The following is a 14,083-nucleotide window of genomic DNA, read 5'->3' on the forward strand; positions in this document are numbered from 1 at the left end:
GCGCTCTGTGATGAAGAGTGGCCCCCACTCGCCACAACTAGAGAAAGCCCTCGCACAGAAACGAGGACCCAAGACAGCCAAAAATTAAATAAATAAATAAATAAATAAATAAATATTTTTAAAAAATAAATAAAACAAAGATGCTTTTGTGTTAAATATATTTTCTCAGATTTGAGAATGACAGAATTAACTATTCAGTACTTCTATTAAATTTACTAGTTTAAAAAACCCAACATATTATAACAGGAAAGCTCAGGGGAAAAACACCCAAATTTTTCATATTATTTTGACCTAAGTCATCCTCTCCACACCTCCTCCTTTCTGACATTTCCATTTTGTATTTCACTGATCTAAGTTAGAAAATGGACTAATCTTTAAAGGAAAATGTTGGGAAAATCATTAAAGGCACAGAAAAGGCCAGAGATAATCCATTCTATATTTAATTTAATGAAAAGTTTAAAGGATATATTTAATTAAAAGTACAGAACAGTCCAATTGATTACTGTTTTAACACTGCAATAACATAGGAAATCAGTTTTTTTGGAGATGTATAAATTAAATATCTTACATATTACAATGGTAAAAAGATTACCAAATCAAACTGTACCCCTGTAAGATTACAGGGATCTTAGTCTTCTTTGGTACAAGAAGACTATAAATATCTAGACTTCTGCAGTGAAATAATTTCTCAGCAATCAAATAAAAGCTAATATAAAATTCACTTCAAATATGCGTCTTCTGACATAGAGAGATGAAAGACATTTTATTTTATATGCAGTTGATAAGATTTAATAATGTTTAAACAGGAGTGTCAGAATCAGACAACAAATCCTGGTAGATAATTGCTGCTAGAAACAAGGGTTACAAATCAGATGTTTTAAATTAAAGAGACTATCTACAATGGTTAATTCCTTTAGTTTTCTTGGTGAAAATTTTACAAATTACTGTCATACTTGTAGCACTAGTCAAAACTGGTTGTTTTCTATATGCTTCATGAGACATTACTATGGCTAAAGTAGGCATCTGTTTACAGCTACTTTAAGCTTTTCCCCCCAGACTACTACCAATTCTGTGAGGTTCTATGAATCAGAATCCCATAGTTCCCATCACCTATGTAGTATATGTGTTGGTTCGGCTGAACGACATTTTCCAGAATTCCCTTTCCTTCACATTTCTGGTGGGTGGGCCAAAGAGAGATTCTCAGGATATCTGGAGGGCAGGAGGGGGGCGGCCTCCATTCTCTAGCTCACACACTTTTTCACTGATCTGCTTACTCAATGTCGTTGGCATGAGGCCCCCACTGGTTCTACCTTCCCCAAGATCCTCCTTCTACTCTCTGACTCCTAGGTCATGTATGTGTGTTTAGCATTGTGACAGGGCTCCCATCTTCTGCAGGACACCTGCTATGTATGAAGGTCAAAGGCAACAAGAACTGACACAGGTTTCAGTCCATACTTGTGGGATTCCAACCTGCTCTTGACAACTCTCTCTTGCTCTCTCCCCTCTTGACAACTACCTCTCTTCCTAATTGCCTTAAATTTCCAGTATCAGAACTTAAAGTTCCAGTATCAGAAGTCAACAGCCTTACAGAGACTACTTAACCGGCTCCCACAATTGTGTAACGTCAAATCCTATAACAATTCATTCATTCACACATACATACGTACATAAATTCTTATCTATACACTTCCTAATATACATATGCATATATATATACCACACATGCATGTGTGTGTGCAACAGTGATTCTACTGCTCTGATTGACCCAGACTACACAGCCCAGCATTGCTAATGTGTTTCTCTCTTTTTCTAGGCTTCCAACACAAATGAAATCCAACAATGTCATTGCTTCTTCAATAAATTAAGACCTTCAATCAGATTATCATTAAGTCTTGCTGACATGGATCCTACATTTAAGGTAAGTATCCACATTTCTCCCCTAATTAATACGAGTTGATTTTATGGCTTAACTTTCAGGTTCAATCTTATTTCTCTTATTTCCAAGTTGTGAGAAGCACCTCGTTATTTGTGTAACAAATACACATAGCTACAATGCATTAAATAAATATCTACTATACTTAAGACAGTAGGCCTGAATCTCATAAAACCCCTGAAGGGTAGGGATCATCATCTATATTTTATAGACTAAGAAACTGAGGCTAAGAAAGGTCACATAGCTAGGTAAGTGGGTAGACTGGGATCAAAAAGCTGGTCTTTTTTTTTTTTTTTTGACAAGAAAGCTCATGCTATGCCATACAACCAAAGTTGATATGGATAAATAGATCATACCAACATGTGTAAACACACAGAAGGAAAAGTTAAATACCTAAATTATATACATGAACTCAGAAAAATGGAAGATTACTGACTGCATTTTAAAAAAGGCAGGCATTAGATGAGTATGTATTATTGTATAAACACAGATGCATACCAATACACATATACTACATATCCATTTATAAATACTTGTAACAATGCCACAGAAATAAATAGAAAAAAACTGGAGAATTGTAAACCACTGTCACAAAGTCACATCATATCCTTCTATATAAAAGAAGGCTTAAAAGCATCAGGACACGTTGATTGATATGAGAGCTAAAGAAAGAAAACAGACTACAACAACAATAACCTATGAAAGAACAAATGTTTCAGACATTTAATGTGGGAGTAAACAGTTCCAAACATATCAAAATCCCTAAATATAACATAACCATGTAACAGTATAGTGATTAATGTTTGCAATGATAGTTGTGAATAATTCGTGTTAAATTATTTCAGCATATGGTATTTAAGAAATCAAAGACGTTTGCAAAAAGAATTCCACTAAATGTGTTTAAAATACTTAAAATTACAAGTATTGAATCTCAGTTTAGTTATCTGAAAAAAATAAAAACTTCACTCCCAATAGTGATAGATAATGTCTCTTTAGAAAGTAAGTTTTCCTAAGGATGATACTACTATACATGTGTGAAGACACCTCAAAAGATAGACCTTCTACAGCCAAAGAACGTGTTATCTTGTAATACAGTAAACAGAAGCAATATAAGATCGCATCTAACATAAAATCAGAAAACTTAGAAGGAAGTGCCAGCCATTTCAGAAAACTTAGAAGGAAGTGCCAGCCATTTTAAGTTTACGATAAAGTAATTTGTCTCATTTTAGTTTTATAAGAGCAGTGATTAGAAAAAGAAAATAAAACATGTCTATAGTTTAGTTACATAATGTCTAACTGATTATTTTTTCCCATTCTAAGTGGTCCTTAATTTTTAAATTAAAAAAAAAAGTTCCTGCTGGGGACTCAGATTAGTTTATGTATGTAGATAGAGCTTGATGAATTTTATTTCAAATATCTTAGAGGAGAAGTATTATACAGTAAAATTATAAACTAGTTTATTATTCTAAAACAGTATTTCTCTGATGGCTCTTTGTGGAAACCTAATTTTTATGAAATAATAAATTTTTAACAAAAAAAGTGTTCCATGAATAAGTTACCCAACTGCTGAGTTTACCAAAAATGAACTTTTCTTTTGTTTTCTTTTAACCACACCACATCTCATAATCGTCGATATGTTGATGCACACTGAAAATCTCACTCCTCCACCCCAAAAGATTTAGTATTCTCTAAATTTACTTGACTACAGTTTTTCCCTCAGAAGATATCTGTCAACATCTCAGAGTAATGTTCCATAAAACACAGTTTGGGACATTCTGTTGTACATGTCTACACTTTATTAAGCAGAATTCTTCAGTAACTGAGCCTTTTATACATTGAGAATATAAAGATATTATTATTTATAAAGATTATACTGCAAAAATTCCAAATGATCTTGAATGTGGAAGAAAGATGAGAATAAGACAAATCATACTAGATTTAACTTACTTGAAACTACATATCCTATATATATATCTGTGTGTATATATATATATATGTCATTTATTTACTAGAATATAATTAACTAAAATTTCTTTTCCCTATCTTGTCAAATACATTTCTTCTCTAACAACTTTCAATTCTACTTTAACTTTTGTTATATTGTGAATACATATGGTAACCATAATTCAGTATAGGATGCAGTGACAGAAAAAAACACAGCACTAATACATCTTACCTGTGATTCTCCTCAAGAAATGTGACATCATACCGAGATGCATGTTTAGGTAAAGAGGAAACAAGGGCATCAATTTTCATAACAAGGTCACTCAGGCTGGAAAAACAAGATAAATGAGTTTTGGGGGGGAAGAAAGGTCCATATTTCATGTCACAATTAATGTCTCAAGAAAGGGGAATTTAATGTAAAATATCTCCAATAGACAAACTGTATATAAATGACCTTTCTTCCAAACTTGTATAATTTGTCAAAGTAAAATGACTGCTGCTTTTAAGGTCATCCTATTTTTTCTTATCATTGAAATGATACTTAAACACATAAGTGTTCCTAATAGTGTCTATAAGAATATGGAGAATCATTCAATTCAAGTCAATATTTGCTGAGTGCTGGTTATATATCCAAGCACTGGGACCCATGTAGGAAAGAAAGAAGAGCAGGAAGAACAAAAATTAAATGATAGAATAACTATTTTCAAAGAACTTTTAATACAGTTAAGAAGCCCAGATTTCTTTGGTTTCAAATTCGTTTGAAAACTAAAATTGTACAAAATAAATACCTGGATTAAATATTACCAAATTAAAAAATCCATAATAGAGAAAATGTATATGTTCAATGATATGCTGGAACAGAAAATATTAGCTGAACTTTAAGAAATGTCCCCCTCCACCAAAAAAAAAAAGAAAGAAAGAACGAGAGAAAAGATAGGCATCTCCATTTTATAAACAAAGAAATTTAGAGTCAGAGTGGTTGAGAACCAGAGTGGTTGAGAGATGTCAGCATCTCTCTACTATAACATGTTTTGCTGGACTACAGGTCCTGTACACTGTATATTATTTTTATTTGTAATACCTACCATATATTTCACAGAGCATTACATTTAATGGCCACTTAATAAACATAAAATAAATGGGTTAATCCAAACCATAATCTACTCCTAAACTTTCTTAAGGTATTTATTTATTGGCCACACACTCTCTAATATGTAAAATTATAGGCACGCTGGAGGAAGAGCAAACATAAATTAAAACAATCATATGAAAAGATACTCAACTTTACTAGAAGTCAAGGAAGTGCAAATTAAAACAAGATGCAATTTCACATCCATCAGATAGGAAAAACTAACAGGTTGCGTAACACCAAGTATTGGTGACGACTTGGGGAAATGAACTCTTATACATTTCTGGTGGCAGTGTTAATTGTTGCAACTCCTTTGAAGGATAGAATTTAGCAACATCTGGTAAAGCCGAAGGTACATCTATCCTACAGCCCAATAACAACACTCCTCTACTCTAGAGAAACTCACACATTGTACAAGGACACATGTAAACTAGGTTCCTGATAGCATTTACATAATAGTAAAAAACTAAAGCCAAGTTAACTGTACTTCAGTAATGGAGTATATAAATGAACTGCAGTATATTCACAAAATGAAATACTAAAAAGAAACTGAAATGAATAAGCTCGCTCTATATACATGAACATGGATAAAGCTCTCATGGAGGCAGACTGCAAAAGGAGCCTATGTATAATAGCGTATCTCTAAAAAAGTCAAGACTTTAACACAATAAACACTAATAACAGATATTTACATATGAAGCAAAAGTATAAACACATATATGGGAATCATGCACACAACATTTGAGAAAATGGTTACCTCTAAGGGAGGGAGGAGAATGGGACAGTCAAGACAAATAAAACGAAATATTAACATCTACAGTTTGGTAGTGGTAAGCAAGTGGTTATCGTCCGCTGTTTCTTTATATTCTCTACATGTCTTTTATTATATCTTCTGTGTGTATTTGAAACATTTTCTAATCTTAAAAAGAAAAAATCAGATACAAAATACCAAACTCCAAAATGATTTGCTTTTACAATTTTGAATACTTACTTCTTTGAGTTGTCTTCTGTATTTTCAACAATGTCTTCAATTTTCTCTACTAAATTAGTCAATGTTATCTTTTCCAACAAGTAAAAATCTTCTGCACAGAAATCTTCATCTAAAGGTCCTAAGAACTTAAAAGCAGTTATATTATTGTATATCTTCTATAAGATACCAATTTGGGACAAGTATTGTCTTATCAAATAGACATTTCTTTAAGCAAATATTGATTAGAGATTAAACAGATGGTGGCTATTAATCCCACCATTTACTAAGTCCCCTGGGAAACAAGAGAAAACTATTTCCTCACTTTGATATTATAAATAACATTTGCATCAATACCAAAATCAATGTGGCAAAAAAATCACCAAATTATTTCCATTTGAAAGTTTTACTTTGAGACATAAAGCTTCCAAAAACCTAAAGCTTTTCATTCTAAAGTAAGTTATGAAAGCAACTGTCTATATTCCATAAGTCTTTTAATTTCAGTATTTTCCTATTTAATCTGTAAATTGTAGTCAACACTATGTAGATATGAATTAATATATAAACAAGGCATAAAAGAGCAAAAACCAAATCCCATAATTACTTAATAATACCAACCAATCTTCATCTAACTGATGCTGTATAAACTGTTTGGAGCACAGCAAGGTCTTGTAGGTTAGCTTTAAACCAGTAACTACAGAGTGGGGAAGCTGTAAAATTACCAGATACCTGAATTTCTCAGGATGGCTATCCCACCACAACCACTCCAACTCTACTACCGTTATCATTTTCTGGAAAAGCTAATACGTGCATCATCATAATATTATTAACATAAGCCTGATGTAGAAGGTGAGCCCTGACATAGTCTTATGCACTAAACAATTAGACTTAATGACAAACAACTAGAAAACATGTCAACCAGAATGAAATGGTTGGGGTGGATTTTTTAAAATTAATTAATTAATTAAATTTATTTATTTTTGGCTGTGTTGGGTCTTTGTAGCTGCACGTGGGCTTTCTCTAGCTGCAGCGAGTGGGAGCTGGCTATTCTTCATTGCGGTCTCTAGGCACGCGGGCTTCAGTAGCTGTAGCACGCGGGCTCAGTAGTTGTGGCTCGCAGGCTCTAGAGTGCAGGCTCAGTAGCTGTGGCGCACAGGCTTAGTTGCTCTGCAGCATGTGGGGTCTTCCTGGACCAGGGCTCGAACGTGTGTCCCTGCATTGGCAGGCGGATTCTTAACCACTGGGCCACCAGGGAAGCCCTGCAGTGCATTTTCTTACTTCCCCTTCATATGCTTCTGCAATTAATATTTTCTAAAAATTAATGAAGTATAGTTCTTGAATCTTTTCTCATTTGCTCACATCAAAGGTGATATTAGTTGGAATGTTGGCATCCAGCTAAATAAATACCATGTTCACTTTAAACATAAAACCTGGGCTCTTAAAAGTACAAAAAATGGGCACTGAAATACTAAAAGTACACATATAAACATTTCATTTCCTTAAGACTTGCTATCATTTTTAAGGTAACTTTCAAAGCACTTTTAATGCTGTATTTTTTTGACTGTGAATAGGAGAGGCCTGGGAAATAGCTGAATTTTATCTATACCACTTCTAGTGACTTGAGTAGTTTTGTTAATAACTTAGAATAAGGAACTAAAATCTCAAATTATTTTCCTAAGGGATGAACAAGATTGGGTATCTTTACTGATAAAATTCACCAGAATCCCTGGTGGCGCAGTGGTTACAAGTCCGCCTGCCGATGCAGGGGATACGGGTTCGTGCCCCGGTCTGGGAGGATCCCATATGCCGCGGAGCGGCTGGGCCCGTGAGCCATGGCCGCTGGGCCTGCGCATCCGGAGCCTGTGCTCCGCAACGGGGGAGGCCACAACAGTGAGAGGCCCGCGTACCGCAAAGAAAAAAAAAAAAAAAAATTCACCAGAAAACTGGCTCTATTGCACCTATGTAAGTTCAGTGTCAAACAGCTAGGAGAAACTTGGTTCTTCTGTGTCTTAGTTCTTCTACTTAAAGATGAATATGATGTTTGTGGAACAAAGTGACTTAAATAGTATAAAATCACATAATGGCCAAATTGGAAAATGGAACATTAAATTTGAAAATCACGTAATAGTACAATAAAACCTATCTGGAGCTTAAATATTCTTTACAATGTTTTGAAAATGTGATTTTTCAGTTATACAGAATAACTGCTATAACAGAAATGCATTACCTCATTTGACAGATCATTATAATTTTAGAAAACTCTGTTAGAATGTTCTTCCACATACTGAGCTAAAAATCTCTCCCCACTCGTGGAAGTTGGATCAACTGGGCTTGATTCTATACTGAGTCTCAATGAATACAATGCAAATCAAATCTATATATGTTCCCATATTTCCCATGATAGCCTTCAAATATTTAAAGAGAAAACAGAAGTTAATATTTACTGAAAATTTACTCTGTGTCTGGGGCTATTCTATGTGTTTTATGTGTAAAAGTATATTTAATCTCTCTGGCAACTTTAAAACAGACTATTACCTTTTCCATTGTGCACATGAGGAAACCAAGTCTTGCAAAGGTTATACAATTAATGGTGCAACCAGAATTTAAATCCAGATTCGCCTAGCTAAAACAAAAAGGCCTTGTTTGTTTCCCTTCTCTCTTCCACACCACATCTTTCATCAATTTGTAAATATGTAACATGATAAAAATAAATATAATTATAGCATAGCATTATTTAGGGTTTTGTTTAATCTTAAAATATATAGATTTTTAATTCTTTAGCATGGCAGTAAGAAAGTATGAGATCATGATTACACCCCAGTTTTGATCATTTATAAACAACTTTAACTTGGAATATGTTTCCATTCTAACATAAACATTTGGACAGGTTCAAAATGAAGATTGATTCTAAAATGTCAGAATTATTTTAATCATTAAACTATCTGGTTCAGAATTATAACTATCTATTACAATTGTTATGATTATTGTGTTTCATAGCATTACTCTGAGACACAGTATAATATTACATTATAGTTCATAAACCCTAGTACTTATTTTCAAATATATCATACTTTTGTATTCAAACCACAGTCCTACAAATAAAAGCATAATCAAAATTACAATTTTCCATCAGTGGACACAAAAAGTCAATGTTATCTGACTTAATATCTATCTCTAGCCCCAACCTCTCCCCGAATTTAACTCATACGTTCAGCTGTCAACTCAACCAGTCTACTCAGAGGTCCAGAACTGAACACTGAACTCTTAATATGTCCAGAACTGAATTCTCTATCTGCCCTTTCCACTGCTTCTGAACAAGCCCACTCCTCCTGTCTTACTTTCCTTAAAACAGCGGCAGCTCAATTCTGCCAGTCATGTAGTGCTCTTACATCCCACTGTGAGTCTGTCAGCAATTCCTGGTCATCCTCCAAAATACATCTCACGTCTACTTCTCCCTAATTCCAATACAGCCATTCTGGTCCAGCCCACCATCACATCTCACTTGGACTACTGTAATAGCTCCTAACTGGTTTCCTAACACCTACAGTCTACCCTTGATGTAACAGCCACTAGTGATCCAAATGGAACGTCAGTTCATGCCAATCCCCTGCCGAGAACCATGGGCTTCTCAACTCATTCAGAGTAAAACCCTACCTGACCTGGCCCCCAGGTACTTCTCTCCTGTTCTCTTCATATCTGCTATTCCTAGAACACACAGATGTGAGCTCGTCTCAGGACCTCTGTACTCACTGTTCCCTCTACCTAGAACGTTCCCCTTCCAGATATGCAACATGGCTCGCTCCCTCACCTCCTTTGGTTCTCTGTCCAAATAACAGTTTATCAGTAAGGACACTATTTTTTTTCGGTCCCTGCCCACCAAAGTGTAAACACCACAGAAACATGTTTGTTCATTACTATACTCTCAGATTTTAGAAGGATGTTTGGTTCATGGCAGATGCAAAATTATATCTAAATGCTTTTGTCAATTTCAAGGAAAGTGAGACGAAAACAGTTCTAAGAGAAATAAGTTGAACATAACTATATTTGTTATCACTAATATTGATAACAATATCTGAATTATATTAAACAATGACAACAAAAACATAGGTTAGCTTTTCTGTAATGTATCAACATAACCAAAAGGCAAGATAACAGATACAGCAGGCTGTAATTTTTTCTTTTTATCTCTTAAAATGCCTGACAGAGCTGAAGGTAGCCATATACTTTAAAACTGTTCTAAAAAGTTAGATTTCTTCCCAAAGCAACTGTTGGAAAAAAAAAAAAGCAATGGCTTTCGCACAGCTCATTATCAAAATTCACTAATATTTTATATTATTGTAATAATAAATGGCAACTGTTGTCACCAATTGTAAAATAGCACTGTACACAGATGAACCCACGTCTAACTATTTTTAGGACCTAACACAATTAGCTCAAGAACTGTTACACTGAACCGGAAATATGTTATTTGTGGATGCTTGTGGATGAGTCCCTCACTATTCTCCAATTTCTATTATTTATAGATTCAGATAAGAAGGAATAAATAAGCATAACTTTAAGGGAATGATGATACAGGAATGAAGCACGCAGGTGAATAGAGCTCATAAAAATGTAGAAAACAGAGAAAACACTACAGCTTTAAAGATGATTTAGGGATACATAATTTGATGCTTCAAGCAGAGATAATGTCAAACACACTGCGTTAGTTGATTTCTAAATATATCTAAGCACCAGATTCAATTTTTAAAAACTTAAACCATTCCTGAGAAAGAAAACCAGACTATCATACTAAAAAAATATTAATAAGTAGCTATCATCCACTAATTTTGTATGTATCTATCAAAACTCCCTAACTAATCAGAAACACACGTGTGATATACTAAGAGAAAAAAGTGTAATATAAAATTATATATATATATATATAATAGCATTATAGTTATGTATTTAAAAAGACAGACATGGCTATGTAGAGTAGAAAAAAGGGTTAGATGGTAAAACAATAAACTATTAATAATAAATTTCATTAGGATGGTGGGAGTAAGAGTGATTTTTACTATAGATTTTAAAAGATTATATTAATATTACTTTATAGTTCAAAACTTGCAGTATTGTTATTTAACATAATCAATTGTAGAAAAAAGCTACAAGAAGAAAAAGATGTCAAAATGTACTTTTTACACCTACTTACAACAGTGATCAATCACAGTGTTGTAATGTATACAAAATTGTTTGTTCTAATATTTATATTATAAAAGCTATCCCGGGCTTCCCTGGTGGCGCAGTGGTTGAGAGTCCGCCTGCCGATGCAGCAGATACGGGTTCGTGACCCGGTCTGGGAGTGGCTGGGCCCGTGAGCCATGGCCGCTGAGCCTGCACGTCCGGAGCCTGTGCTCCGCAACGGGAGAGGCCACAACAGTGAGAGGCCCGCGTACAGCAAAAAATAAAAAATAAAATAAATAAAATAAATAAAATAAAAGCTATCCCCTAAGAACATCCTCAGCCGCATTCGAGGTTATCACCAATGGGAGGGAGGGGTGAAGAAACAGGTACTGTGCCACGAACTGGACATCTCAGTGGCCATTTTATTTACGCTGAGACCTGTCTGGCGTGTCTAGCACATGAGCACCGTCCTCTGTGTGTGTTGCATCAGGTGTGCTGTGACAGAAAACGTTTGACACCCCTATATCACAGTGTCATCGAGAAAAGTGAGCAATTGCTTTTTTTACTTACTTTCCCATTGCTGATAACAGCTATTTCTCCAGGATGCAATTTAAGTACATCTTGACAGAACAACTGGTGAGTTCGAAAAATATTCACTCCAATGGTATTATATTTTTTCTCAAAAGCATTTTTATCCATTCCCTAAGGTAGAAGTTAAGAATGATAAAACCAGTAAGAGAACAGTAAATACATTAAATAATTTTTTAAACATAGCCTACTTTAATATATTAGTATAAAATTTAAAATTATATTAACTTGTGATTTTAAAAAGTACTATTTTGTTCTGAAACCACATTTTAAAAAAGAATCCTTCTTTGGCAAGGCAATTACAATATCTGTAAATCCTGTTACGAGTAGATAAGAGTTTGCTACTCATTCTTTGAGACTTTTGGGTGGATTACTGATTAGTAAAATGCTTGGAAACATCAATTTAAATAAAATTCAACATTAAACAATGAAATACAATGTTTATTAAATTCTGAATTCAGTACCTCCATTTTGGTGTGTTCAATTAAAAAAAAATACTGTTTAAAATAGAAATACTCTGCTCATTCCATTATACCAATCCCATGAAACCAATTTAGTAATAGTGCATTTAAACTCTGAAATACAAAAGTAATCTTCTCCATCTCAGTGTGTATCAAACTTTCATATGCATACAAATCACCTGGGTGTAGATCCGGGAGGGCTTTACATTCTGACTTTCTATCACGTTCCTTGTACTCCTGCAAGGTCCAAAATGTTCCCCTGTGCTGTCCAACACACAGCCACAGATGGGGACTGAGTGCTTGAAATGTGGCTAGTATGACTGAGAAACTGAATTTAAATTTAATTTAAGTTTAAAATAGCCACATGAAGCTAGTGGCTACAGTGTCAGACAGTGTAGCTCTAGATCTTTATTTCCAAAACCTCTGTCTCAGTCAACCCCTCTCTGACCACAAGCTGCTGACCTTCCAGCTCATTCATCCCAGTGTCACCAGACCAACCATTACTCAACCCTTTAGTCCACTGACCCTATCACTTATTTACTGTCCATCACACTTCCCATATTATCATTTTCCTCCTAACCAAGTTATACCCCAGAGCCCTTTACTATAACAAAAACAGTCCATGCTCACCTCCCTCGGATGCTTCCCCTCAGTTATATTCACCTGGCAAAACCGCAACTCTGGTTAAACACAACTCTGCTTACTCTGCAACTGGATCCAAACAGCTTTACGACAGTTGGAGAAAAACATGCAGCCAACATTGATCTCACTTTCAATTTATGGTCATTAACCTCAAGTGCGCCCTCAGAAATCTTACTATAATGTTTTTAACTCACTTTCTCACTCGCAGAATAATAGAAAAATATTTGACATTTTCTCCTCTACCCTCGAACCTCTAAGAGCACCTACTCCTATTCTAATACTTAGCTAGTGACTTGACCTTCTTTTGAGAACAAAATCAATCAGAAGTAAAGTACTCATCTTGCTACCACCAAATAAATCTACCCCATTCTTCAGCCAATATTTACAGCTTGTGCACTGGATCCCAGCAGCTCTTACCTACGCAAAAACTATCCTCCCACTTTGCTCCGCTCCATATCATCTTTCCTCATTTTCTGGATGGACTGTTTCCATCAGCATACCAAAAATAAATGAAATCCTTCCATGACCTCAAGTCCTATTCTAGCTACAGAATATTTCTCTGTTCCCCATATAGGAAAATTCCTTTAAAAAGCTACCTATACTTGCTGTCTCTGTTTCCTGATTTCCTATTCTCTCTTGAATCCAGTTCACATTTATACCTATCACTTCACTGAAACTGTTCTTATCAAAGCCACCAATGACCACCTTAACAAATAAAATGGTCCATTATGAAGCCTAATTTCAAGAAATATGGCATAGTTTATCATGTCCTCCTTGAAATACTTGCTCCAGGGGGCTTCTAGGATATCACTCTCTCCTGGTTATCTTCCTAACTCAGTGGCTGTTCCATCTGTCCCCTCTACTGGATCATCCTTTTCTTGTGTTCCTCTACATGTTGGAATGTTCCAGAGCTCTTTTTCAGTCCCTCTGTTTTCCAACCCCTGCCCCACTCACTTCCAAGGTATTTCATCCAGTTTCTTAGCTTTAAATTATATATAATGTTGATGACTCTCAAAACAAAACAAAACATTATACCCTCCACTGATTCTTACACTTATTTACTAAATTGTCAACTCAACATCTCCACTTGAATGTCCAACAGGCATCTCCAACTTAAAACATACAAAACTTAACTCTTGATCCCCTATGTTTCCAAATCTTCTCTTCAAGACTTCCCCATCTCAAAAAAAAGACACCACAATTCTAGCTGTTCAAGCCAAAATCCTTGAGTATTACTTTCACATGTCTCACAGAATTGT

The 14,083-nt window shown here is 34.9% G+C and overlaps 1 protein-coding gene across 1 annotated transcript in view; it reads right to left on the minus strand.

The window, feature by feature from the left end:
* Positions 1-14,083, minus strand: part of UGGT2 (UDP-glucose glycoprotein glucosyltransferase 2) — a 186,408-nt gene that overhangs the window by 60,948 nt on the left and 111,377 nt on the right. The window contains exons 22-24 of the mRNA XM_060079905.1: positions 11,704-11,835; positions 5,998-6,122; positions 4,110-4,205 (exon numbers count right to left, since the gene is read on the minus strand). Coding sequence (XP_059935888.1) covers positions 4,110-4,205; positions 5,998-6,122; positions 11,704-11,835 — 353 coding nt within the window. The remainder of the gene's footprint in view (positions 1-4,109; positions 4,206-5,997; positions 6,123-11,703; positions 11,836-14,083) is intronic.

The sequence above is a fragment of the Mesoplodon densirostris genome, chromosome 17 (genome assembly GCF_025265405.1).
Source record: "Mesoplodon densirostris isolate mMesDen1 chromosome 17, mMesDen1 primary haplotype, whole genome shotgun sequence".
NCBI classification, from domain to species: Eukaryota; Metazoa; Chordata; class Mammalia; order Artiodactyla; family Ziphiidae; genus Mesoplodon; species Mesoplodon densirostris.